This window comes from Bufo gargarizans, chromosome 3, assembly GCF_014858855.1.
Source record: "Bufo gargarizans isolate SCDJY-AF-19 chromosome 3, ASM1485885v1, whole genome shotgun sequence".
In the NCBI taxonomy this organism is placed as follows: domain Eukaryota; kingdom Metazoa; phylum Chordata; class Amphibia; order Anura; family Bufonidae; genus Bufo; species Bufo gargarizans.
The window spans coordinates 477,876,237-477,902,418 of record NC_058082.1 but is presented as its reverse complement, the minus strand read 5'-3'; the positions used below and the strand labels follow the sequence as shown (position 1 = coordinate 477,902,418).

Genomic DNA, 26,182 nt, shown 5'->3' with positions numbered 1-26,182 from the left:
AGGCACTTACTAATGTACTGTGATTGTCCATATTGCTTCCTTTGCTTATTCATTTTTCTATCACATTATACACTGCTCATATCCAGGGGTTACAACCACCCTGCAATGTGCTTGCAAAAAGTGCTGGCCTCTCTGGTGTCCGGGACTAATGGAGTGCACATAGGCATGCATGCGCAGCAGCTCCTGTTCCGCCACCGCGTATCTGCGCTGCAGCGGTGGATGTAACCCTGGATACGAGCAGTGTATAATGTGATGGAAAAATTATGAAACCAGCAAAGGAGGCAATATGGACAATCAGAATACATTAGTAAGTGGCTTGTATTACCTATATCTACATGATGAATGCAATTTGCTAAAGTGAAACAACCCCTTTTAAATTTGCTCATGAATGTTCCTGTGGTTCTGTGCTTCAGGGCTGGGCTTATTGTCACTAAGGTCATAAAGTTGACATTGTCATTAATTTTGGAACAGTGTTTGGTCACCTGCTGTACCACCTACATATACTGTATATACACAGTCGAGTCACATTATTATAACCACTTCCTACTTTCGAGGTCGGCAGCACGTAGCTCATAAAGGAAGTCACGTGTGGTGAGCTGGCTTGGTGGGTATATAAGGTGTACCATAGGCTGTCTGCACACACATCCCTCATTGCTCTCATGGGTAAAAGGGGAAATTAATCATAGTTTCAAAAAGGATGGTTATTAGCTCCAAGGGTGGCAGTATTTCTGAAACTGTGCAATTTATTTATAAACTGTTGTTGTGCCGGTGTGGTGAAAGTGAATGATGAGTGGAAAAATGGCACCATTGTGAATAACCAGCATGGAAACTGTGGAGCACCATGTGCCATTGGTGTGAAAGGTGGAAATAGGCTACAAAGGTTCGTGAGAGCGGACCGACATGCTGCGGTGGGGCAGCTCACTGACAAAATGAACCAAGGGGCTACCAGACGTGTGTCTAAAACAACAGTTCAGTGAACCCTACTGCGTATGGGGCTCTGAAGCAGACGGATGGTCACTGCACCTCTGCTAATGAAATTGCATTGGCAGAAAAGGCTTCAATTTTCATGGCAGTATCGGAATTGGACCTCCATTGATTGGCAAAGGGCTGCCTGCTCCAATGAGTCACGTTTTCTGCTTTATTGAAGGGATGGGACGTTGGTGTGTTGAGCAGAGAACTAACACCCTGCAGCTATTGCTGGGGAAGCACAAGCTGGTGGAGGCACCATTATGGTCTGGGGAATGTTTTTGTTGCATTCTTTGGGCCACTTATCCACGTGGAAGAGACTCTCAACCGATTTGAGTATGAAGCTGTCCTTGCAGATCACATACACCCGTACATGCTGATTGTCTTCTCCGGGGCAGATGGGATCTTCCAGAAAGACAATGCCACATGTCACGACTCGCGTGGCTAGAAATGTCCAACATTGGGTTGAAGAGCATGACCACCTTGATCGTCGTGTTCGTTCTATGGATTCTCCTCGACACACGCTCCAGCAGCTGTAAGATGCACTGCAGTCAGCATGGCTCCAGATTGGCTCAACGTTCAACCATCTCTTCGATCCATGGCCGCTTTTTTTTTTTCTCTGTGTCTTTCAGTCTTATATACGGTATGTGAACTATTATAGTCAGTTGCAGCACTATATGGATGTAAGCTCATATTGCTGCAGGAAGCTTTCACCTCCAATGATCAAATGAATCGCAGACCATGTTAAAAATTAATGGAGTAAGTTCACCAGAGTGAGAGGCCCGCTTTGTGGATCTGCCTTCTTGTCCGTAAGTCTGGAGAGGACCTGTAGAAAGGGATTGTTGTCATGAGAAAGACTCTAAAAAATTTTCTCCATTTTTGGTGTTAAATGAACAGAAGTGTAATTTGTTGTCAGGATAGACCTCATACATTAAAGGGGTTTCCTGGTTCATTGTATACACAAGGCCGTATACCTGCACCCTGTCCGGTTAGTAGCGGGGGTGCAGGATATTGCAGCTTCTTCCTATCCAAGTGAACAGGGTGTAGCAGAAATAGTCTGCATTGAAGCTATAAAGTAGATGGTGTAAGTAGGTTCAGTGAAATATGCCATAGTTGGCAACTGTCCCAAATTTGTAGGGACTGTCACAGATTTTTAGAGACAAGTGATAAAATATTGAGGCACTCAGTCTGAAAGTTTTGCAATTCAAATGTATTTTTTATTTTTTCATTTTTCTGCATCTTCCATTTGCCCGTGGTATACTAAGGAATGACAGACTATTTCTGACCAGACGTTTCGGTCACGGTGGACCTTCATCGGTGGTCATGTTATCTGGAACAGTATCAAATGCATATTTAAGGTGTTTTTTTTATATAGATGGCAGAACATGAAGTCACATAAATACTAATATAACATAACAAGACCATAAATAATCTACAAGCAACATTTGATAAAGTTATAGCAGCAAAATGCTACTATAACTTTGCTGCTATAACTTTATCAAATGTTGCTTGTAGATTATTTATGGTCTTGTTATGTTATATTAGTATTTATGTGACTTCATGTTCTGCCATCTATATAAAAAAAACACCTTAAATATGTATTTGATACTGTTCCAGATAACCTGACCACTGATGAAGGACCACCGTGACTGAAACGTCTGGTCAGAAATAGTCTGTCATTCCTTAGTATACCACGGGCAAATGGATGATACAGAAAAATGAAAAAATAAAAAATACATTTTGAATTGCAAAACTTTCAGACTGAGTACCTCAATATTTTATCACTTGGATACGGCCGAATAAGCCCTTGATCGGCACCGGTGATACTACTTGAACAGGGTGCGGTTCCTCACTTTTCTACAGATTTTTAGAGACAGTCCTGGCAAATTTGGGCTGTCCTGGGCCAAGAAAATTGGGTGGGAATAACACAAACCCTGCCATAAGTGGGTCAGGCTAAAATGTTTGTAAGTATAATAGACTAAGATAAAAAAAAGCACTTTGTAGGTGCTGCAACCCCTTCAAACCTTCAAATAGGTGGTCAGTGAGGATGATGCGAGTTGGGCTGCCACCATTCTGATACTGATGACCTATTGGAGGGTATAGGCTTTCAATATCGTGAACCCAGAAAGCTCCTTTAAGTCTATACCGCCATGTATGTCCTGTTTGGCTTGGCATTTTAGTTCAGTGCAGTACATTATGTAATGCTTTGGATTAGTTTTCTCCCTCTGTCATAGGAGACAGGCAGGCCGACGTTCTGGGGACAGGATTTAGGAGACGCCAGGCGGTATAAACATGGTACATGGCCTGGTAATCTCAGCAGAGACGCACTTTCTGCCATGTGTTTGTCATGGTGGCGGTTGCGTGTTTTTTCTATCTTAAAATATGCAGCCTTGCATTCCTGCCTCCTCGTTGGTCTCACTAAGCAAGGCCATAAGCTGGCACTAATTGTTTTTCATTATAATTATTTTTTCTTCAGTATCCAAATCTCTATACAAATATATTGAGGTAAACTTTATCCAAAGCACAGATAAGTCTACAATTAGTCGTGCAAACAAGCAGGACTAAGCGAATACTCAGAAACCGGCGTCATTTATTACTTTGTTTTTTTAATTTCTTGATTATGCACTTTTTTATTGTTTAAATATTTCAGCACATTTCTGACCAGATCCTTTGGAATATTTTAATAGCCCTGTACTTGAGGTGATCAAAAACTAAAAAATATGACGCCCTGCGCATTAAAAGGGGTTTTCCAGGAGTAGAATATTAATGACTTCTCTTCAGGATAGGTCATCAATATCTGATTGGTGGAAGTCCGACTCCCCACTTCACCACGATCAGCTGTTTGAAAAGCCCATGAGACCCGGTGAGCACTGTGGCCTCCTCACGGCATGCCATGCACAGTGCCATGCATTGTATTGGTATTGCAGCCCAGACTCATTCATTTGAATGGGACTGAAGTGCACATAGGCCATGTACAGATGAACGAGACATCACACGGCCTAGGAAGAGGTTGCAGCGTTCACCATAGCACCGCGACCTCTTCAAACAGCTGATTGGCGGGGGTACCAGTGGTCAGACCCCCACCAATCTGATATTGATGATGTCATCAATATTCTACTCCTGCAAAACCCCTTTAATGGCACCTAGATAGATGCTGAATGTCCTCATGAATTATGGGGCTATAATGTAACTAACAATATTAAAAAATGTATATGAAAGATTAGCAAAATTTCCTGTAGACTAAACTAGAACCTCTACAATGGACCACATAATACTACAAAAATGCACTTTTGTGAAAGACTTCTTCATAATTTCTGAACCATCAGTACAAGGAACTTTTAGGGGAATCTGGGAAATCTAATGTATGATCAGTGGGGTCTGACCTCCAGGAGCCCTGTTGATTAGTGAATAGGTTGCTTTTGCTTACGTACTGTAGGCACATCCATTATCTATACGAGTGGCGTTGCTTGGTACTGCAGCATGTTCCGTACAAGCGGAGCTTGTTAATGTCCTGGAGAACCCCTTTGGGATTAACACAGTGGACCCCATTGAGGATTATGGGTGTTACAGCAAGTGGCCTCCTCTCTACTGTAGCCAATGTCAAAGCACTCATTGCAAAAAGCACGGTGGGACCCCTAACCTCCTATCGGGCATTTTATGGACTATTATTTGGATATGCGATAAAGCTTAGCTATTTTATTTTGGAGACCAATTTGTCATTTCTGTAGCATTACAGGGATCCTAAACGGACTGGGTACAGATGCGAATCTGTAACCTAACAAACATGCTGCAGAGCTATGTAAATGGAGTTTTGTAAACCCTATTCACATGTATTGTACAGTTCGTTATTGTGAAATCTTCACCAAAAATCCGGACAAATCCACCACGTTTGAACACGACCCAAGTGTGTTGTGCCGTACAATGTAAAAGCCGCACAGTAGTTGGGAGAATTGCTTGTGTCAGGGTTTCGGTATGGGTTCTGCCCAGGGACTCCAGCTTTTCTACACCTGGCCTCACTTTATGGTTTCATAGCATAGAACGGGGATCGGCAACCTCCGGCACTCCAGATGTTCTGAAACTACAACTCCCAGAATGCTCCATTCTCTTCTATGGGAGTTGTGAGAACAGCCAAGCATGTTTGCATGCTGGGAGTTGTAGTTTGACAGCAGCTGGAGTGCCAAGGGTTGCTGATCCCTGGCATATAACATACACAAGGTAGTTTGACCATTCGTTGTCTGGCACATCATGATATTCTTTCTAATAATTGTTGAAGGACATGGCGTTTTTCACCATGACTGTTGCTTTTTGGACAAGCGTTCTGTGTACACTCTCCACAGCTTAGATGCCTTGAATGTCACATAGGCCTCCTGTATAGGACACACTTCTTTTGGCTCGTCTTATCTGATGTGATCCTTCTGCTGTTAAGGGGGAAAAAGATGCTCATGGTTCAAGATCTCCAGCAGTCTGGAAAATTAGATTCTGATGCAAGCACCATGAAACAGAGGTAAGATACTGGAAAAAGGTGGCATAGATTCAGGTTATTTTACTTCTAGGGACCTGACTGACAGTCAATACAGTATGTCCAGGGTGTAGGAATAGGGGGAGCAGAGGTAGCTGAAGGGCTATGGTGGCTTTAGGCCAAACACTCCACCGCCACGTGATAGGTGGTGACATGCTTCCGATTTTGCTTTGAGGGCCAGAAATTTCAAGTTACCGTAGACCTATGAATATGGCTGCCATTGCCATTTCCAGAGGGGTTCCTACTTCTGAAGGCATATACATGTAATTATACAGACACTGAGGGATGCATGCCTGCACATTACGGAGACTTGCCATTCAGGAGTCCGAGGAGCCTGTGTGATGCCCCTGTGATTACTGTATATAGATGATCTAAGTCAGGGATCAGCATCCTCCGGCACTCCAGCTGTTCTGAAACTACAACTCCCAGAATCCTCTTTTCACTTCTACGGGAGTTACAAAATAGTAGTAGTTGTAGTTTCACAGCAGCTGGAGTGCTGAAGGTTGCTGACCACTGATCTAAGGGTTGATTTTTGGAGCAATTGCTCTTTAAAAAATGAATTTCACCTGAAACTTTAAATTCCCATACCTTAGTAAATCAGCAGCTGCCATCCACAAATTGTTTGGCTTACTTACAGAAAGATTAGATTGTTTTTTTATTTTCCGTTGTAGCTGCCATTTTTACAAAACCAGCCATGTTATCACTTAGAATTCTCTCCTGAACACGATGACATAAAGACAAGGCTCCTTAGAAGAGAGTGAAAGGTCTATCATCATTTGAGTTTTCTCGGAAGTGACAACAAATATGGCTGCACCTTCCTGTTGTCACTTTTGCAACAAAAAAAAAAAATGGCTGCCAGTCTTAACTACAACAATGGCAATATCTGTTACTTAGGGAAACCTAATCATCACGTACTGCTGTTCTGTTTTGATTTTGGATAGGAATGTCCCTGTGCCTCCTTATAGAACTAACAGACTTTAACTACAGTGACAAAAAAATAAAAAATGTTGTCCCGTCTTTTTGTCCATTTTGACACATTTGTCCTTATTTTTTGTCAATGTCCAGCTACCTGTTTGCTTATCGTTGCAAAACTCTGCACACCCTCACATAAACAGGGCTTCTCTATATACTGTTACTGATTGTAAATAGAAAGGAATCCTCATGTTACCAGAATTTACAAAACTGCCTTCTCTGCGCATGATCTCCCATGACACATGTGCTCTGTTTTTGCAGTTATGCTGCCTGTGCGAGCTAGCAATGGGATGAAAGTGGAGCCGTGGACCCAGAATGAACCGCTCACTGACCGCGTTGGACTTTAGCCAGTCATCCTAATCTCAAAGAGCCATATATTTAGTGTTCGGTTATGTAGTATTATTGTGCTGAAAGGGATAGCCATGACCAGCAGAGGGTCAACCCATGAGAAAGTATTGTGTTCTGCATATGTTACTGTATTTCCGGCAGTGCTGTTATTTTATTAACTTCAGTCTGTTCATCCTTATATTGACAGTTGTGCTTATGCAATGCTTTTGTAGTAGTTTCTTTGGGCCAAACACGTTTTTTTTTTTTTTTAAATGTATATGCAGTATAAATTCTATACTGTATACATGTAGCAGACACTCTGTAATGCTATTTGCAGCCACTAGATGTCAGTATTAGAAGGTCATCGGATGGCTTCTGATACATTGCCCCTATTTGCTCTACTATGGTCAGTAGTACAGGGCGTCTGTCTTAGTAATTAGGGTATACTGGATAATAGATGAATGAATGTATAACAATCTCATTGTGTTCATAACTGAATTGGAAATCTTTCATAGTCTCCGTATTCGCCATCCTTATATGAAAATCTACCCATAATATATTTTTACATCTATAAATATTAGAAAATTGTAATATTTTCAGGGGATTTTCTTGTTTACAAAGGTGTGTTTAGATATTAATGATGTGCCCTTACATTTTACTGGGCTGTGATCACATTAGCGGTTGTCCGGGATATCATTTTTCTTTCAAATGGCAGGGAATGCTTAAAAATAAAACCTGCAATCCCCTGCTGCTCCATCCCCACTGATCCTATGGTCTGTGTACTATTCTATGCCTTCTAACCACAGGACCACTACAGAAAATCACTAACCTCTGTGGTCTAGTACTGTACATATAGCCTACATCACTGCCGCCAGTGACTGGCTGCAGTAGAGACATGGTCAGGTGGCGCATAATCAGCTGCACGAAAGTATGCAGAAATCGACTCTAGTGGAGCAGCAGGGGATTAAAGAAAGGAGTATTTGTTTTTTTACTTTTGTTTTGTTTTTTTCTTTTAAAGTATTCCCTGGAGAACAGTGGTGTACATAGAGAAATAAGGGCCCCATAGCAAGGATCAAACCATGCCCCCCATACAGGACAGACTGGTTTCTGCCTAAACCCCTTTCAATGACCCTTGGGCCATTTTTTCCACTGCCTCATTTGCTAAAAGTTGTTCCTTTTAGAGCAGGGGTGCACAACCTTTTTTGGTCTCGGGGCCACATTGTCACATTGGTCTATTTCATGGGGCTGCAAAAAAATAGTTAATTAGCACTTGTTTGCATCAGGCTATTATACAGGCTGATGCAAAGTTAATGAGGATTAATGATCGCTACCACAGTCACTGCTCCCTCAATTAGTTCTGTTGATTATTAGCAGCACACTGATTACACAGTGAGATGTGCTGACAATAATTGTAATCTTTCATCCTGATATAACTTGAAAAATCAGCCGACAAACGAGTGATCGCTTGTTTATCAGCTGATCAGCGGCAGTGGTGTGCCTAGGTTGTTTAGCACCCGGGGCGGGTCCTTTCTCTGGCACATTTCACCCCCCCCCATACTTAAAAAAAAAAAAATTGTACCCACTCACAGTAGTATTGCCCTCATTGTACAACCTTCACAGTAGTTTTGTACAGATATGTGCCCCGTAACAGTAGTTATGCCCACATTGTGCCCCCTGAAGTACTTATCCCTTCATTGTTCCCCTTCATAGTAGTTATGCCCTCATTGTGCCGCTCTCACAGTAGTAGTGCCCTATCTGTGCCCCTTTCACAGTAGGAGTGCCCTATCTGTGCCCCTTTCACAGTAGTAGTGCCCTATCTGTGCCCCTTCACAGTTGTAATTCCCTCTTTGTGGCCCCCTCACAGTAATAATCCCCATTGTGCCTCCTGCACAGTAATGCCTCTTAATAGTAGTAATGCCCATTGTCCCCCTTCACAGTAATAATGCCCATTGTGCCCCCTTAATAGTAATAATGCCCCTTGTGCCCCCTTCACAGTAATAATCCCCTCTGTGTCCCCTCCATAGTAGAAATCCTCATTGTGCCCCAATAATAGTAATGCCCTCTGTGCTAGTAATGCTCATTGTTCCCCCTTCACAGTAAAAATTCCCTCTGTGCCCCCTTCATATTAGGGGACACAACGATGGTGCACTGTGCCCCCTCCATAATAGAAATGCCCATTGTGCCCCCTTCACATTAGCAATGCCCATTGTGTCCTTTTCACATTAGCCATGCCCTCTGTGTCCCCTCCATAGTAGAAATGCCCATTATTGCCCCCTCCAGAGTAGAAATGCCCATTGTGTCCCCTTCACATTAGCAATGCCCTCTGTGCCCCTCCATTGTAGAAATGCCCTCTGTGCCCCTCCATTGTAGAAATGCCCATTGTGCCCCTTCACATTAGCAATGCCCATTGTGCCTCCTCCATCGTAGAAATACCCATTGTGCCCCCTTCACATTAGCAATGACCATTGTGCCCCCTCTGTGTGAAAAACAAAACACAGTACCTATTCACCTTGTCCCATTCATGAAGCTCACAGTCCTCTCTCCCTGCAGGCACAGATCGTTCTGCAGCTCTGTGTAGGCGCAGCTTATGCAGATTCCCGGACTGCAGGCTCTGCCCACACCGCCTGGCAGCGTGATCCGTGTCTGCAGGCTGAATGGTGGAGCGGGGAGAAGTCTTCCTGCTCTACCATTCAGAGCGCCGCTGGCCTGAAAGAGGGGAGGAGTGCGGGGAGCTGAGCGGTGAGTCACATGACCCAGCGCCCTGCTCTCCAGCAATGAGCGCCCCCCACCCCGCTTAGTATGTCACTGCTGCAGAGCGCTCCTTGAGAAGAAGGCAGAAGTGCTGATAAACTGTGCCTACCTTCTCCTCGGCTCCCCCACACTCACCAATAGCCAGGGACCCGTCCTGCTACAGTACAGGGGCAGGAGCTGTCATCCTTCCCTGTGCGGCGATCGAGGATGAAACACAGCTGATCGCACGATCAGCTTTGTTTCTGTCCAGCAGGACGGGGGCCGCAAACCTTGGCTTTGGGGGCCGCACCCCTGCTTTAGAGGGTGGAGTCCTGACCAATGTTTCACCCCCAGTAGAGGAGGGGATGATGCCAACTGGGCCCCCTCTTGCCCTGGACCCCATAGCAGTCGCATGGTCTGCCACTATGCTAGTTACGCCCCTGCTGGAGAACCACATTAAAAGGCTTGGCTGAGACATTTAAAGGCTATTGACACCTTCAGGGACATATTTTATTGTGATTGCATTTTACTCATTTTGGGCTAAAATAATTTTTTCAATAGTTTTTTCTTAAAAACATTGAGCCTTCTGTCACAAAGGGTTAACTGTTTTTCTAGCTATGTAATTTGTACTTTCAGTTTGTACTTTTATCTCTAAATTACTATAAGGTCATAAACGCTTATTTAAGCTACATTCTTATCAGTAAGATAAGAATTGAGCTTTAATGAGTGTTTATAAGGTCCAGATCAGAGCTAAGGAGCCCATCAGCTCCCTGCCTGAGCAGAGAGAAAATACAGATCCTGCTAGTAGATAAACTCAAAGCTGTGCAGGGAAAACTGCTCATCATCTTTAATAAAGACCAATTGAAAATATATTTTTTTAGCCCAAAATAAGTAAAACGCAATAATAAAATAATTGCTACCAAAAGTGTACATAGACTTTAAAAACTAAATATAATATTTATAAACTAAAATGGTTTAAAATGTAATAAAAAAAAGGGATACTAACAATTTTTCTCCTGGGCCATTCTCTGCAACGCGTGTCCGATTCTCCTGCCTGCGATTCTGAATTATCTTGGACAACCTCTTTAACTGAGTATGTCCGGGTTTCCTGTATCTTTTATGGCTATAGTCACTATCAACACTGTTATTGACGCAATGGACAACGGGGCCCTTATGGACACCTTTAAAATCCATAGTGTTAGGTTTTACCAGTGTATCTTTGAAAACTGATCCAGCATAGCTGTTAGGGCTCCATTATAAACTGAAGCCATGACCCTAGTGCGACCAGAACCTTAGCTGTACTAATCAGAGCATATTTTTCAGGATCTTCTACTTTCATATGATAATCAGACCCAGCCAATCTCAGCTGGACTACCCTGGGCTTATCAGATGAAATAATATTGAGCTCCCATCCCTCCACCATTAATTTATGCAGAAAATGTACATATCTGCTTTTACAAATCCTATTTTCTTTGCACTGACAGGTCATACCATTAATAAAGTCTTGTAAGTCATATGTGAATAAACCGGATTGGACTGGCCCACAAGAGAACAGGCGAATCCCCCGGTGGCACCTGAGCAGGGGTGGGCCCCAAGCCCACGCCCCCCCCCCCTTGCACCTGTGCCAAATGGCATAGACTGACTGCACTACATATAAATAGGTAGCTTACAGAATCTCAACCAATCTATGCGCCCATATAAAAAACGGTAGATTATTTTAGAGAAGACCCAGGTTTATTATTATTGACTCGTGGGGTGGCTGAGATGACTTGTAGGTCCAGAGGCAGGTCAGTCAGTATCCTCTTTCCCCAGGGACCTGGCTTCTTGAAGTCTCTGCAGGGACCCCCATAATCAATCATCTAGAGCGTCTTACTGCTGTCTGCCTTTGTGTGAGAAAGTAATACTTGCATGTACGATAGCTGTACATTTGGCCCCTAGAATGAATTTTAGTGGTGGGCCTTGGGCACCCCAGTTTGACACTGTGAATAAGTGCATAAAAAGTAGTATTTAGCATAAAGCACCAAATCTGCTTCAACTGGGGCTGACAGTTTGAGGTCCTGATATTTTTGGGGACCCATTGTTTTGACAGAACTTGGGCCACCAGAAGATTCTCAAATAATCTGTTGGGCCAGTCCTACAGTCACATGTAGCATGTATTTTTTTTATGTAATCTGTGTAGCTGGAAAATAGGCCCCTTTTGGTCGCACACTGACTAGTATGTGATTCATGCTAGTGGCAATCACGGTCTTCTACTTTTTGCAAATGTTATTTGTCATAAAACATAGTGACTGTATATTTCAGTACTGTAACCCATCTGGTCTATAGTGTTCTATAGTAAAGGCGCCCATACACTTTCAGTAGCTGTCTGCCGAAACGCTATTCTTCCCGATTCCCCCATACACATGACTTCACCATTATTTGTATGGGAACCTTAAAAGGGTTATCCTACCAAACCGATTTATCACCTGTCCACAGGAAATAGGTCCATCTCTCGATTCTCTTCTATGATACTGTATGAACCCTCCATTCAGAGTGGGGACTCAGAGACCTCTCATTCTTGCGATCGCTGGGGGTCCCAGTGATTAGACAGCAGATCGTGGTGTCTACTCACAATCTGCCATCAGCAAACCACTATACAGCATGGGGATGAGCGATGGCATAGCGATCACCCCTCCCCATGCCGCGGAGGAGATTGCTGCATGTAATAGAAGTGGTCTCCTCGGCAAGCGATTGCCGGGAGGGAATATTTCCCTTCAGACCATCGTCTGCCGCATCGGGCTGTGTAATACAGCCTTAAAGCCTTAGGCCTCATGCACACGACAGTATTTTTTCACTGTCCGTAATACGGGGTTCCGTTGTTCCGTGATCAGTGTCAGTTTTTTCTTCCGTGCGTCTTCCTTAATTTTTGGAGGATCACCAGACCAGAAAAGTGAAAAAAAATTCAAGTCAAGTTTGCCTTGAAAATTATAGGAAAAAAAACTGACACGGATCATGGACGCGGATGACAATCTTGTGTGCCTCCATGTTTTTTCACGGACCCATTGACATGAATGGGTCCGCGAACCGTTGTCCGTCAAAAAAAAAATAGGACGGGTCATGGATCACGGACGCGGATGACAAATGGTGAAAGTCAATGGGTCTGTAGAAAATCACGTAAAACGGAACAACGGACACAGATGCACACAACGGCCGTGTGCATGAGGCCTAATTCACATAGTGTTCAGTCAGTGATTTTGAGACCTAACGAGGTGCGTCTCTAAATAAAGAACAGGGCTCATGCGCACAAACATATTTTTTGTCCACATCTGATACTCCTTTTTCTTCAGGTTGGATGCGGACCCATTCACTTCAATGAGTCCGCAAAAGATGTGGAGAGCACACTGTGTGCTGGCCGCATCCACATGTCTGTTCAGTGGCACCTTGCTTTGGGCAAAGATAGGAATGTTCTATAGAGGCCAGGACGTTCCCTTCTGCAAAATGTGAAACGCACATGGCCGATATCCGTGCTTTACGGATCCACAATTTGCGGACCTCAAAACAGGCTACAGTCGTGTGCATGAGCCCTGATAAACTGAGGGGGTCATTTATCAAGCTGGTGTAAAGTAGAACTGGCTTAGTTGCCCATAGCAACCAATCAGATTTCACCTTTCATTTTAGACAGCTCCTTTGGAAAATGAAAGGTGGACTCTGGTTGCTATGGGCAACCAAGCCAGTTCTACTTTACAGCTTGATAAATGACCCCCTGAATGTTTACAGAAATGATGCAGAGGGAAGAAAAAGACCCAACGTGTAGGTTACACGCAGCATTCCTGGGTGTTCTACATCTAAAATACATCTACAACTGTTTGAGGAGGGATTGTGGTTCTGTTTATACTTGTAATAACTAGCAGAAGGACCCGGCTTTGCACTGATATTTCATCTATTTCATTTAATGTTTGTGTATGTCGTTAAAAGATATCGACAGTATTCCCTAGAACGGTGACATCTACAGCACCCCGCCCCTTTAACAGTGAACTCCACAGTCCTCCACCCCTTAACACTGCCCCCCCCCCCCCAGTGCCCCGCCACTTTAAAATAGGACCTCTGCCGCAGCCCATCCCCTTAACTTTGAGCTTCATAGCAGCCCACCCATTTAACAGTGAGCTTCAGAGCACTCCACTCCCTTGACAGTGACCTCCTCAGGGGCCCGTCCCCCTAACAGTGACTGCCACAGTACCCCGCTGCCTTAACAGTGACCTCACAGTACCCTGCTGCCTTAACAGTGACCTCCACAGCGCTCTGCCCCTTTTAATGCTAGGGCAACATTTTGTCTCAACAATTTTTATAATGATAGGCTATGGTGTCGCAGTGCGACATGTGACATACTGCGACACGACAGTTGCAAGAAATCCATCCAAGGTGGATTTTTCTGCGACTGTCGCAGTGCAAGACCATAGACTATCGTTATAAAAATTGTTGCGCGACATTGATTTGACATCAATGTCGCGCGACACATGTAGCAGTGTAGTTGTGCCCTATGTGTCGTACAGCCCTAGCCTCGGTTGTTATGGAAACCTGGAGTAAAACAGTGTATATGTGGAGACTAAGGGCCTGCAAGCTTCTATTGGCTGATAAGGGACACGTGACCGTGTGTATGGCAGTTGGGATATGAAGAGAAAGACTTGCAGGCTTGTATTGGCTAATGCAGGTAATTTTTTGGGAATATCTCAGGAAAGGTATGTCCTAGAGAGCTGTGACCCCCACAAGATTTCTTTCCAGGTAGCAAGGGATTTGTATACCAAGTTTCGTTGGAATCGATGGTTGCGTTTTTGAATGATTCCGGAACATACATACATACTTATGTCCTTCTTTATATACCGTATTTTTTGCCCTATAAGACGCACTTTTTCCCCCAGTGCGTCTTATGGGGCGAATGCTGCCATTTAACACTGATACATCGCCGGCTGCGATGCTGCACAGCGCGGCCGGGGATGTATCAGCAGGGATGGAGGAGGTGCTGGGGGCCGGCAACTGATATTGGAATGGCAGCGGGGCCCGGTGGAGTCACTGTATTCTATTACAACGGGCCTCGTTCACTGTAGTATTTATATGTAACCTGTAGGCATGGGAGCTTTGTTGAACTATAGAAATCCTCTGAAGCAGTATCGCAATCCACATAGTACTCACTTGAAACTCCAGTAGCAGGCAGGCTGGGTGGCAGTGTAACGTCACGCGCCTGCTTCATTCATAAAGTGGGAGGAGCAGGAGCGTGACTTAGTGAGTGACGTTACGCTGCCGCCTTGCCTGCCTGCTACTGGAGTTTCGAGTGAGTACTACGTGAATTGCGATACTGCTGCAGAGGATTTCTATAGTTTAACAAAGCTCCCATGCCTACAGGTTGCATATGAATACTACAGTGAGCGGTGCCCGGTGTAATGGATTACAGTGACTGAACCGGGCCCCGCTGCCATTCCAATATCAGTTGCCGGCCTCCGCCCCCTGTATTGGAGGTCATTCACTATTTACACAGATTCATCCACAGATCCCCATAACAGTGTAATCCACAGATCCCCTCCATAATAGTGTCTTCCACAGACCACCATTAGTTCAAAACCCACCAAAAGCACACCTTTTGGTTCAAAATATTTATTTATTTTCCTCCTCAAAAATCTAGGTGCGTCTTATAGGGCGAAAAATATGGGTATATAGATTGGTATGCTTTAATGCATTTGGCAAATGTCCAGTGAGTCTATAATGTTTCTCATCAGTGTGAACATGAACTCAATGGGTGCAGGGTTGAGCTGGTCCACCAGTGTACCAGAGAACCCTCCGGTGGGCCCAAGCACTAACACGCTAATGGAACCCTGATAAAACTGGGTCTAGCAGAATTCAATTTGGACTTGACCTTTGAACCAAAAAACAATTCAGGGTTGGACATCACAGGGGCCCAGCAGGAAAAAGGGCCCACCACCATCTTTTCAAAATAACTTTAATGGATTACTATCTGCAAGAGAAGTTGCTAGACCATTAAACAAATTGCTTGAAATTAACTCTATGGTGAACGCCTCATGCTCAACAAACTAGAGGGAGCCCACATACTTTTTTTTAAGCACAAGGGCCATTTGCAGCATATATCTGCCTCCTAAACTATAGATGTGCACACGTTCTGTATACATGGAGGGTGGGCCCTCAGAATTATTTCCTCTGGGGGGCCCATAGAATATCAGTCTGATGTTGAATAGGTGTCTCATCTAACTGTATAACAGGGACCACCGGCAGCCACTTTTCTATTTCCCTCTTGCTAAAATAACACATTCAGTTGTGTCAAACATATATGTTTAAGGGGGTTGTCAGAGATGATGGCCTTCAGCTGAACAATTGTTTGGTGTAGCACTATTTAGTGTCTGTTGCCATCTTTAGTCAAGTAGGTTTGGTTACTGTACACTGATTGCAATGGTGATGATTCTGTAGTCTCATCTGCATGAAATTATAAGAACTCCTATAGTACCCAAAAGTCTGCTGGGGTTTGGATAGCACAGTACCAGAGAAAGAATCAGTACAATGAATAATTGCTTAAAGGGCTTCTCTCACCCCACTAAGCTCATTTTATTTTTTTGGTGTACTTATAATCCCTATCCTGCGATATTGCCATACATTATGTTATTAATAATTTTAGTTTAGTAGATTTAGCAAAAAACGTACTTTTAAGATATACTAGTTACCAGCCGCAGAAAACCGCCCCCTCCTTCTGTTGATTGACAGGGCCAGCCGCGATCTCCTCCGGCCGGCCGGCCCTGTCAGCATTTCAAAAATTGCGCGCCTGTGTTGATTCGGTGCAGGCGCTCTGAGATAAGGAGGCCCGCCTCCTCAGCACTCCCTCAGTGTGCCTGTGCCGATGACGTCTTCTCTTTTGGTGATTTTATCGGTGCAGGCGCACTGAGGGAGTTCTTAGGAGGCGAGTTCTCTCCCCATCTCAGAGCGCCTGCGCCGAATCAACACAGGCGTGCGATTTTTTTAAATGCTGACAGGCCCTGTCAATCAACAGAAGGAGGGGGTGGTTTTCTGCGGCTGCTATCAGCAAGTAGACGCCCTACTTGCTGGTAGACGGGTAATTAGCATGTCTTAAAAGTAAGTTTTTTTGATAAATCTACTGAACGAAAATTATTAATAACAATGTATGGCAATATCGCAGGATAGGGATTATAAGTACACCAACAAAAATAATGAGTTTAGTGGGGGTGACAGAAGCCCTTAAAGGCTAGAGCTACATGGCAACTTGTGGCCCATCAACATTAGGGGTACAAATTCACACCTAATGATTGTGTATGTGGTCAGGCAGAAATCCAGCAGGTTTGGACTTCTGCCGTCGTCATGTTGCGAACGGGGTAACTTGCGGGTCATAACACAAAAATGTTCACGATCATTAGGTGCAATGTAGTAGCGCAACCTTGTGATCTTATGTTGCGTGACTACAAGTTGTCGTGTAGCCACAGCCTTAGGCCTCTTGCACACAGCCGTACTGTGTTTTGCAGTCCACAAATCGCAGAACAGAAGGTCTTGCCCTCAATAGACCAGTCCTATCCTTGTCTGTGATACGGACAAGAAAAAGACATGTTCTGTTTGTGTTTTTTTTGCTGAAGTGAATGGGTCCGCATCCGAGCCGCAAAAAAAAAAATGTATAACTTGCAGTAACAGAGGAAGCAGAGGATTTAGAGCTCCATATAGGGAAAACTAGGTTCTGGCCCATTTGTGGCTCTGGCCCTCCCTTTTGTTCTGGACTCTTGGACACTTATTAATAGGTTTATATTTATAAAAATGTACATTGTCAAACAGTAAACTTTTTTTTTGTAAAATCTTAAATTTTAGTAAAAAGATTTTAGAGTTCCTATAAAGCCAATATTTTGTGAGGGACACTCATGAGGTATAAGTTAAAGAAGAAAAGGTGGTGCCCAGGCATCTTCAAAATGAAAAGCACATGCCTTTAATGGAGCTGTCGCCTTTTCCTTTTACACTTGGCCCTCCTAAATGTATCCCAGATATGTTTATGTGAAACTAACGTATTTTTATGAAGTGCTTAAATACTGAGATTGTGATTAAACGCTGCCAATTTTCTGTTTTGTTGGCAGTAAGACCATTGTTATGCAAATGACATATTTTCCTACACAAATAAAGCATCTTATGCATATTATTCCCTTTGTGGTTGTTTTTATTACCATGCATGCTGTTAATGGAGCAGAGTGGATTTAGTGATCTTTCCAAGTCTGTTTTATGTGAAAACATATGGACTTTTAGCTGGTATGGTGGTGAGATTTCCACTGGAAGATCTGTTAGCAGGCTGTGAATTTTGCAAGAGAGAACAGTTTAATTCTTTTTTTCTAGGACAACTCCAAATGGTACAGAGTATCTTGGGATGAGATCAAACATTCTGTTAAGTAAGGAGACATTTATAGCATCTTATGCCTGGAAATCATAATTTTAATTATTTTCTGATTTAGCAAATAGAATCATCTTGGGCCCCGTCCACATAGAGTTTTTTTGCTGTCAGAATTTGGAGTGGATTCCACTCCAAAAATCTGCCTGGAGACGCACTTGATCTGCCTCCCATGGTTTTCCATAGAAGGCCATGCTGCACTTCTAGGTGGCCGTGGTTTATAGCTGTGACCGTGCAAAGAAAGCACATGTCCTTTCTTGGTGTAGAGTCCACATAGATGCCGCTGGAAACTGTGGCTGGTGTCTGCTTACAGTTTAGTTCCATTCAATGTGGCTTAACTGTGAATGAGTCCACGTTCCTGCCACAGAATATAGAGTGGATTGAATGAATGGGGCCTTAGACTAGTTTTCCATTTTATATAGGACACAGGTCCTTGTTACATAGTTAATACAGTTGAAAAAAGACACAAGTCCATCAAGTTCAACCAAGTGATAGATGGGGACGCGAATCCCAGAAGGAATTGAGATTCAAATTTCTACATGTTTTCGTAAGCATTAATGTTGTTTACTTTTAAGAATTACTCTAAACCCTTTTTAAATCTGTCCACTCTTCCTGCTGTGACCACGTCCTGAGGAAGTCTATTCCACAGCTTTACAGTTCTTACAGTAAAGGAGCTTTGACGCTCCGGAGACTGAACTTTTTTTTCTCCAGTCGGAGGCAGTGCCCCCTTGTCTTTTGAGCGCATTTTACATAGAACATTTTCTCACCGTATTTTTTTTGTATGGCCCATTTATATATTTGTATAGGTTAATCATGTCCCACCCTTGGACGTCTCTTCTCAAGACTAAATAAATTAAATTCTTTTAATCTTTCTTCATAACTAAGGCCCTCCATGCCCCTTATCAGTTTAGTCGCTCTCCTCTGTACTTTTTCCAGCTGCAGTGCATCCTTTCTATGGACTGGTGCCCAGAACTGAGCTGCATATTCCAGATGAGGCTGCAACAACGCTTTGTAAAGTGGCGATATCACATCCCTGCCCCGTGAGTCCATGCCTCGTTTAATGCATGACAATATACTGGTGGCCTTAGAAGCAGCTGATTGACATTGCATGCTGTAATTTAATCTACGATCTGCAAGGACACCTATAAGTGACTCTCCCAGTGTTACATCACTAGGACATATGAAGCACAGAGATTATTACTACCAAGATGCATAACTTTACATTTCTCCACATTGAACCTCATTTGCCAAGTTGATGCCCAATCACTCAGTGTTCAAGTCAGCTTGTAGTATATGGACATCTTCCATAGACCGTACAGTTCTACACAGCTTAGTGTCATCTGCAAAAATAGAAATGGTGCTATTAATACCGTCATTAATATAATATCATTAATACATAAATTAAATGATAAAGGACCCAGCACTGAACCTTGGGATACACCACTTATAACCTGGGAACATTCTGAATAGGAATCATTGACCACAACTCTCTGGACACGGTCCTTCAGCCAGTTTTCAATACAATTGCAAGCTATACTTTCTAAGCCTATAGGTCAATAATTACCTGTGAAGGACCTAGATCCTTTTTTGAATATGGGCACCACGTTTTCCTTGTGCCAATCACTTGGCACTGTACCAGTACCTAGAGAACCTTTAAAGGGAACCTGTCAGCGGCAAAAGCCATCCCAAAATCGCCAGCAGTACCTTCAAGTAGCCGGCAGTGAGTTTCTAATGATATTCTTACTGCATTCTGATGAAGCAGAAGTATAAAAAACGTTCTTTTATCCTCCGTCTGCGCTATTTTCCAGTCAGGCTTGAAGTCCAGGGGGCAGCAGCCTCCTTGCTTCAAGTAAAGGTAACCGGACCCCCTTCCCTGCCCCTTCGATGTGACTGACCGTGCTTATGCCCGACAGTCGGCTGGCTTTGCCGAACAGCTAGTTGTCCGTCACAGGAGAAGGGGCCGTGGTTGCCTTGACTTGAAGCAATGAGGCCGCTGCCCCCTTGACTTTAAGCCTGACTGGAAAATAGCGCGGACAGAGGATAAAATAACGTTTTTCAAACTTCTGCCTCATCAGAATGCAGTAAGAAAATCATCATTAGAAACTCGCTGCCGGCTACTTGAAGGTACTGCTGTCGGTTTGGGATGGCTTTTGCCGCTGACAGGTTCCCTTTAAAAAATTATAAACAGGGGCACAGCAATGACTGAACTGAACTCCTTTAAGCACTCTTGGGTGTAATCCATCTGGACCCGGAGCCTTGTTCACATTTACCCTATTTAACTTGTCTTGGACCAGATCTACAGTTAGCCAATTGAGTATATCACTGGATGTACCCAGCACCACAGATATCAGCTCCTTGCTCTTCTTTTGTATGTACAGAGCTAAAAAAAAACTATTTAGTAACTCTGCCTTATCTTCAGTGACTACCCTCCCCGCCCCCCCCCCCTTTTCCATTATTTTGTGAACTTACCTGCTCAGACCTAGGTTTTTTAGCATTTACATATTTTTAAAAAAATTGGGGATTTGTTTTACTCTCTTTTACTACCTGCTGTTCGTTTTGTATTTTTGTTAATTTTATCTCCTTTTTACAGATTTTATTAAGCCCTTTGTATTCTTCAAATGCTACAGCTGACCCCTCAGATTAGTTTAGTTTATTTTTCAAATGCCCTTTTTTATGTCTTTTATTGCCCTTTTTATAGTAGCTGTCAGCCATGGGGTGGGGTTACTTTTAGCCATTTATACCTGTTACCTAAACGAATACATTTTTTTGTGCAATTACTCAATGTGGATTTAAAGCTCTCCCTTTTATCCTCAGTAGTATTATGTGACAGTAGCTGCACCCAGTCTATGCCCTGAAATGCTGCCCTCAACACAGGGAAATTAGCCTTTTTTTGAAATTTATTGTCTTTGCTCTGCCTGACAGAGTTTGCTTCTAAGGCTGAGTTCACACGGGCGAGATTTCCGCGCGGGTGCAATGCAGTAGGTGAACGCATTGCACCTGCACTGAATCCTGACCCATTCATTTCAATGGGGCTGTGTACATGAGCGTTTTTTTTCATGCATCACTTCTGCAATGCTTTAAAATTGCAGCATGTTCTATATTCTGCGTTTTTCACGCAGCCCTGGCTCCATAGAAGTGAATGGGGCTGCGTTAATAACGCATTGCATCTGCAAGCAAGTGCGGATGCAATGCGCTTTTCACTGATGGTTGCTAGGAGATGTTTGGAAACCTTCAGTTTTTTATCACGCGCGTGAAAAACGCATCAAAACGCACTGCACCCGCGCGGAAAAAACTGAACAACTAAACGCAATTGCAGCCAAAACTGACTGAACTTGCTTGCAAAATGGTGCGAGTTTAACTGAACGCACCCTGAACGCATCCGGACCTAATCTGTCACGCTCGTGTGAACTCAGCCTTATAGTTTAGGGGGAATATAATTATATTGTGGTCACTATTACCTAGTGTTTCTCGAACAATAACCTTTCCAACAAGCTCTGCATCATTAGAAATTACCAGATCCAACAGAGCATTGCCCCTAGTGGGAGCCTCTACAAACTGGCCCATAAAGTGGTCCTGCAGCAAGTTGATGAATTTTCTCCCCTTTGCGGTTGAGGCAGAACCATGACCCCAGTCAATATCTGGGAAGTTAAAATCTCCCATTATGACCACTGTACCAGCCTGTGCAGCCCGCTCTATTTGGTTATACAGTTGTGTTTCTATTTCTTCTGTGATGTTGGCGGGGTCTATAGATTACACAAGTATAATTTTTTTCCAGTGTTTTTATCCCTTTGAAACTTCCACCCATAAGGTTTCAACAACCTCACCACCCTCACCCACAATTGCCTCTTTCACACTTGTCCTCAGATCACTCCCCACATACAGGCACATGCCACCGTCTTTTCTATTGATCCTGTTTTTCCTAAATGGTGTAAAACCCTCAATATTTACAGCCCAGTCATGCGAAGAGTCCAACCATGTCTCAGCCCATTGTGCCCATATGAAATGGGTTGTCTAGGGAAGAGAAAATAGTTAAAACCACTTAGCATGATATAAACACATAAGAAAACTCAACTCAATGATCCTTTGCCACTCCTGTCAAGTCCACTGCCATTCTCAACTTCCTGCTGCAATCACTGGCTGTAGCAGTGACTCACTAAACCAGTGACTGACTGCAGTGGTCACATGTCCCAGTGTCAGGGCATCAATGCTGCTGCAGGAAGTGGAGAATGGCAGGAGAAGAGGCAGCCACCAAGCTTGTTCTTTATAGTAGCCATAAAGCTTGTTCTTTATAGGAGCCACCAAGAAGCAGTCCAGGTTTATAGAAAAAGTTGCTGTGAGCAACAAGTATAAATTTAGCCCTTTCTTTTTGCCTTTTTAAGAAAGTTTTTTTTTTCTCATAATCACAAAGTATAGATACATATGCGCCATTTCTGTTCATCCTTACGGAGAATTTCCCACCAGGTTTCACAATGCAGCCTGCTTACATGAATAAATACATCTTAGACCTGATGAGGCTAAGGTACGTACTTTGAAATACCTTGTTGACCTTAAAAGCAGCAGTGTATAAGTTCAACAAGAGAGTGAGAGAGAGCTCACAAGTCCACTGTATTCCCGAACTAGACTCAATCTCTGCTCACCTACAGCCTAAGGGCTTGTTCACACCAACATGCCGTGTTTTGAGGTCCGCAAATTCCGTTCTGCAAAACGGAAAGGAACAGACGGCCCTTTATAGAAATGCCTATTCTTGTCTGCAAAACGGATAAGAACAGGACATGACTCATAACTTTTGCACTTTTGCATTGAAGTAAATGGGTTTGCACCCAAGCCGCAAAAAATGCGGCTTGGATGTGGAACCAAACCACAGTCGTGTGAATGAGCCCTAACTGACAAGCTCCTTTCAGTGTACCTCTACTGCTGCTTCTGCAGAAGCGCAGATCTGGGTTGTTTAATCTAGTAGATGCTGCATTTCATAACGACCACGGCATCTAAGTGGTTTAGAGAGAGGGGTTTCCCATTACCGCCCCATCAAATGAGATTTCGGGGTGCCAATGTCTTCTCCTGGCAACCTGGCGCCTAATGAAGGCCCCAGGACTGCCTTCAGTGTATGCCCATCAGGCTGCGTCTCTCTGGCAGTGACAGTATGATGCATTTCTATAATGCACTATACTGCTTATGCAGTACAATGTATTATAGAAGCGATCAAAAGATCACACATCAAAGTCTTCTTGTGGGACTTGTATATGGTTAAAAAAATGTTTTATCGAAATTTATTTATTGAAAATTAACAAATTCTGTTACAAATGCCCCCTTTTCCACAAAAAATAAGCTTTTCAATGGACAAAATTGCAGAAATAAAATCTTCTCCACCTATTTGGTATTGCAGCATCCGTAACCACTACATAATTATCATATAATTTATCCTGTACACTGAACGCCATAAAAAATGCCAGAATTGCTGTTTTTGCCACAAATAAACGGACTAAACAGCGATCAAGTCTTATGTACTCCAAAATTATACCAATGTAAAGTACAAGTTGTCCCACAAAAATCAAGCCCTCACTCAAACCGTAGAATGAAAAATAAAAAAAATGATGGGTCTTGGCACGCAGCGATACAAAACCATTTTCTTTTTTTCTTTTTCTTTTTTTTTTTTTTTTTTTTTACTTTTTTTTTTTTGAAAAAGCAGTAAAACATAACACTATATGTACTTGGTGTCGCTCTAATCATACTGGCCCAGAGAATAAAGTTATGGCAAAAAATGAATGCTAATAATAATAATTATTCAGTAAGTTGTGTACCTCAAAATGGTGCCATTAAAAACTAAAACTTCGATGGAAAAATAAGAGTTATAGCTATTGGAATGAAATTAAGAATTTTTTTTTATTACAGTGTAGTGTATTTTGTACTGTGAATTTATTCTCCACGTGCAGGACTTTTTCTCCAGTAAAAAAATATCTAATGTCTGGACGTAACTGATCACAACTGATGCTCAAAATAAGGCTAGTTTCACACCACCGTTAGAGCTGTACGGCAGGCTGTTCTGGCAGAGAACAACCTGCCGGAGCTCTCTGGATCCAGCATAGCCAGATGTTATGGCATGCCCGCTAGCCTCCCTTGACCATAATGGGATGCGACAAAGATCCAGCCCCTACCCAGCAAATATGCTGGAATTCAGCCGGACAAATCGTTGTTTGCATATTTGCTGGACAACAGTCAGATCCCATTTCAGTCAATGGGGCCGGTGGTCATGCAGCACTGTCCAGCAGTGGCGGATCTGGAGAACTCCGACAGGTTGTTCTCTGCTGGAGAGCTCTGCTGCAGATGTGAAAAAGACAGATGACTTATGTTTAATTTTTCTTTTTTAAACAGATGTGACCTTTAGTCACAATTAACTAAACTAACAACATAAAAAAGCTGTACCGTTCACATCTTTTGTTGAGCACATTGAGGAATCGTCCACAGTGCAGGGAGAAAATTAATAACTCCTCCTAGAGCTTATTGGCAAAAGGCGTTTCACTTAAAGTGCATCTGTCAGCAGATTTGTACCTATGAAACTGGCTGTCCTGTTACATGTGCACTTGGCAGCTGAAGGCATCTGTGTTTGTCCCATGTTCATATGTGCCCGCATTGCTGAGAAAAATTTAAATGAGCCTTTTGGAGAAACGGGGGCGTTGCCATTACACCCAGAGGCTGTTGTGGAATACACACGGGTTTTCCGTGCAGATTCTCGTGAGGAAAAACCTCAATGTAGCAAGTGTATGAGAATAAACAAATCTCATGTACACTTTGTAGATTTTTTTTTTCCATGCTTAAATTAACCTGATAATTCAGTTTGTGGTTTTAGCTGTGGATTTAACACTTTTCCAATGAAGGGTGAGATCTGTTGAAAATCCATGCCAAAACCCCACTATTAGAAACGCACATTAAACTGCACTGAAATTTGTGTGGATCTTATGTGCGTCCACCCGAACTTGTGCAGGTGCCCTTAAAGTAATTTTCTTGCAAACTCATCTTAATCATTCATACCTTGCCTGTGAAGGAAAGATCCTGATATACTTACCATCATGAAGTTGCATGGATCTTCCACTTGGGAACCTGATCATGTAAATGCTCCTTTTCTGGAAATCCTGCTTTTGTCAATGCTGCATCCTTCACCAGGTGTCCGGTCGATGGATGTGGCCAGAACTATCCCTCTCACTGGTGCATTCGCAGGTGACGTGCATTCAGGTATTGTATGTGCGTCACATGATTGGGATCTTTGAGACGGTAACTATTTTAGAAACGTCCACATGCAAGATATGAGTACTTAAGGTTGGTTTGCTGTGCCCACTGGGTCCTGGAAAACTCTTAAGATCACTCCAAGAGCACATTGGGAAATTCTGAAAGAGGTCAGAAAGAACCTAAGCGCAGTAGCAAAGGACCTAAGGAAGACTCTACAAACTGCAAAAACCTCTGTTCATGTGTTCACTATCAGAAATACACTGAACAACAATATTCTGAGAAGGACACCACATTGGAAACCGTTGCTGTCCATGAAGACATCTTTTTGTTTGCCGAGACCCCATAGGTGTTCTAAAATGCTTCTGGGAAAAATGCTCTGTGGACAGATAAGACAAAAGCACGCTATGCTTGAAGGAACAAGAACACTGTACACCAACACCAACACCAACCATAATGGCCTGCCTTTTTGGTGCTTTTCTGTCCAACAAAAAAAAAAACAGAAACCAACAGGAAGCTAGTGAAAGAGAGCATAAAGATTAATAATTTGGGCTCTGATTGTCTCTAAAGTAAATGCGCCAGTCATGGTAAATGTTTGAATACCATTTTTAGGTATTCAAAGGTATACCCTTGATAGAAAGTCCAATGGGGCTAAAGCACAGAAGTGAACCCAGCCGAAGGGCTCCTGCACACAATTGGGGCCAATTTTGCGGTCCGCAAATTGCAGATCCACAAAATACAGATACCGGCCACGTGCATTCCACATTTTACGGAACGTCCAGGCCATAACAGAACAGTCCTATCCTTGTCCGTAATGCTGTCGCATCTTTTGCAGTCCCATTGAAGTGAATGGGTCTGCATACGACCCACAAAAAATGTCAATCGAATGCTGTCCAAAAATACGTTAGCCCTGACTCAACTAAAAAATAATTGAAATAGAAAATTTGTGTTTAGAAATGTTCAAATCAGAGTCCAAATCATAACCCTATTAACAGCTTGACCTCACCTGAAGAAGGCACCGAAGCACTGATGAGGTGAAA

The 26,182-nt window shown here is 43.1% G+C and overlaps 1 protein-coding gene across 5 annotated transcripts in view; it reads left to right on the top strand.

Annotated features, from left to right (window-relative positions):
- The window catches only part of SPECC1 (sperm antigen with calponin homology and coiled-coil domains 1), a 375,500-nt gene that overhangs the window by 243,055 nt on the left and 106,263 nt on the right, over positions 1-26,182 (top strand). The window contains exon 8 of one of the 5 annotated variants that reach the window (XM_044283773.1): positions 6,719-8,418. The exons of the other annotated variants lie outside the window; for them this stretch is intronic. Within the exon in view, the coding sequence (XP_044139708.1) occupies positions 6,719-6,740 (22 nt within the window). The 3' untranslated portion in view covers positions 6,741-8,418. Of the gene's footprint in view, positions 1-6,718; positions 8,419-26,182 lie in introns of those variants that run through there. 5 annotated transcript variants of the gene reach the window in all.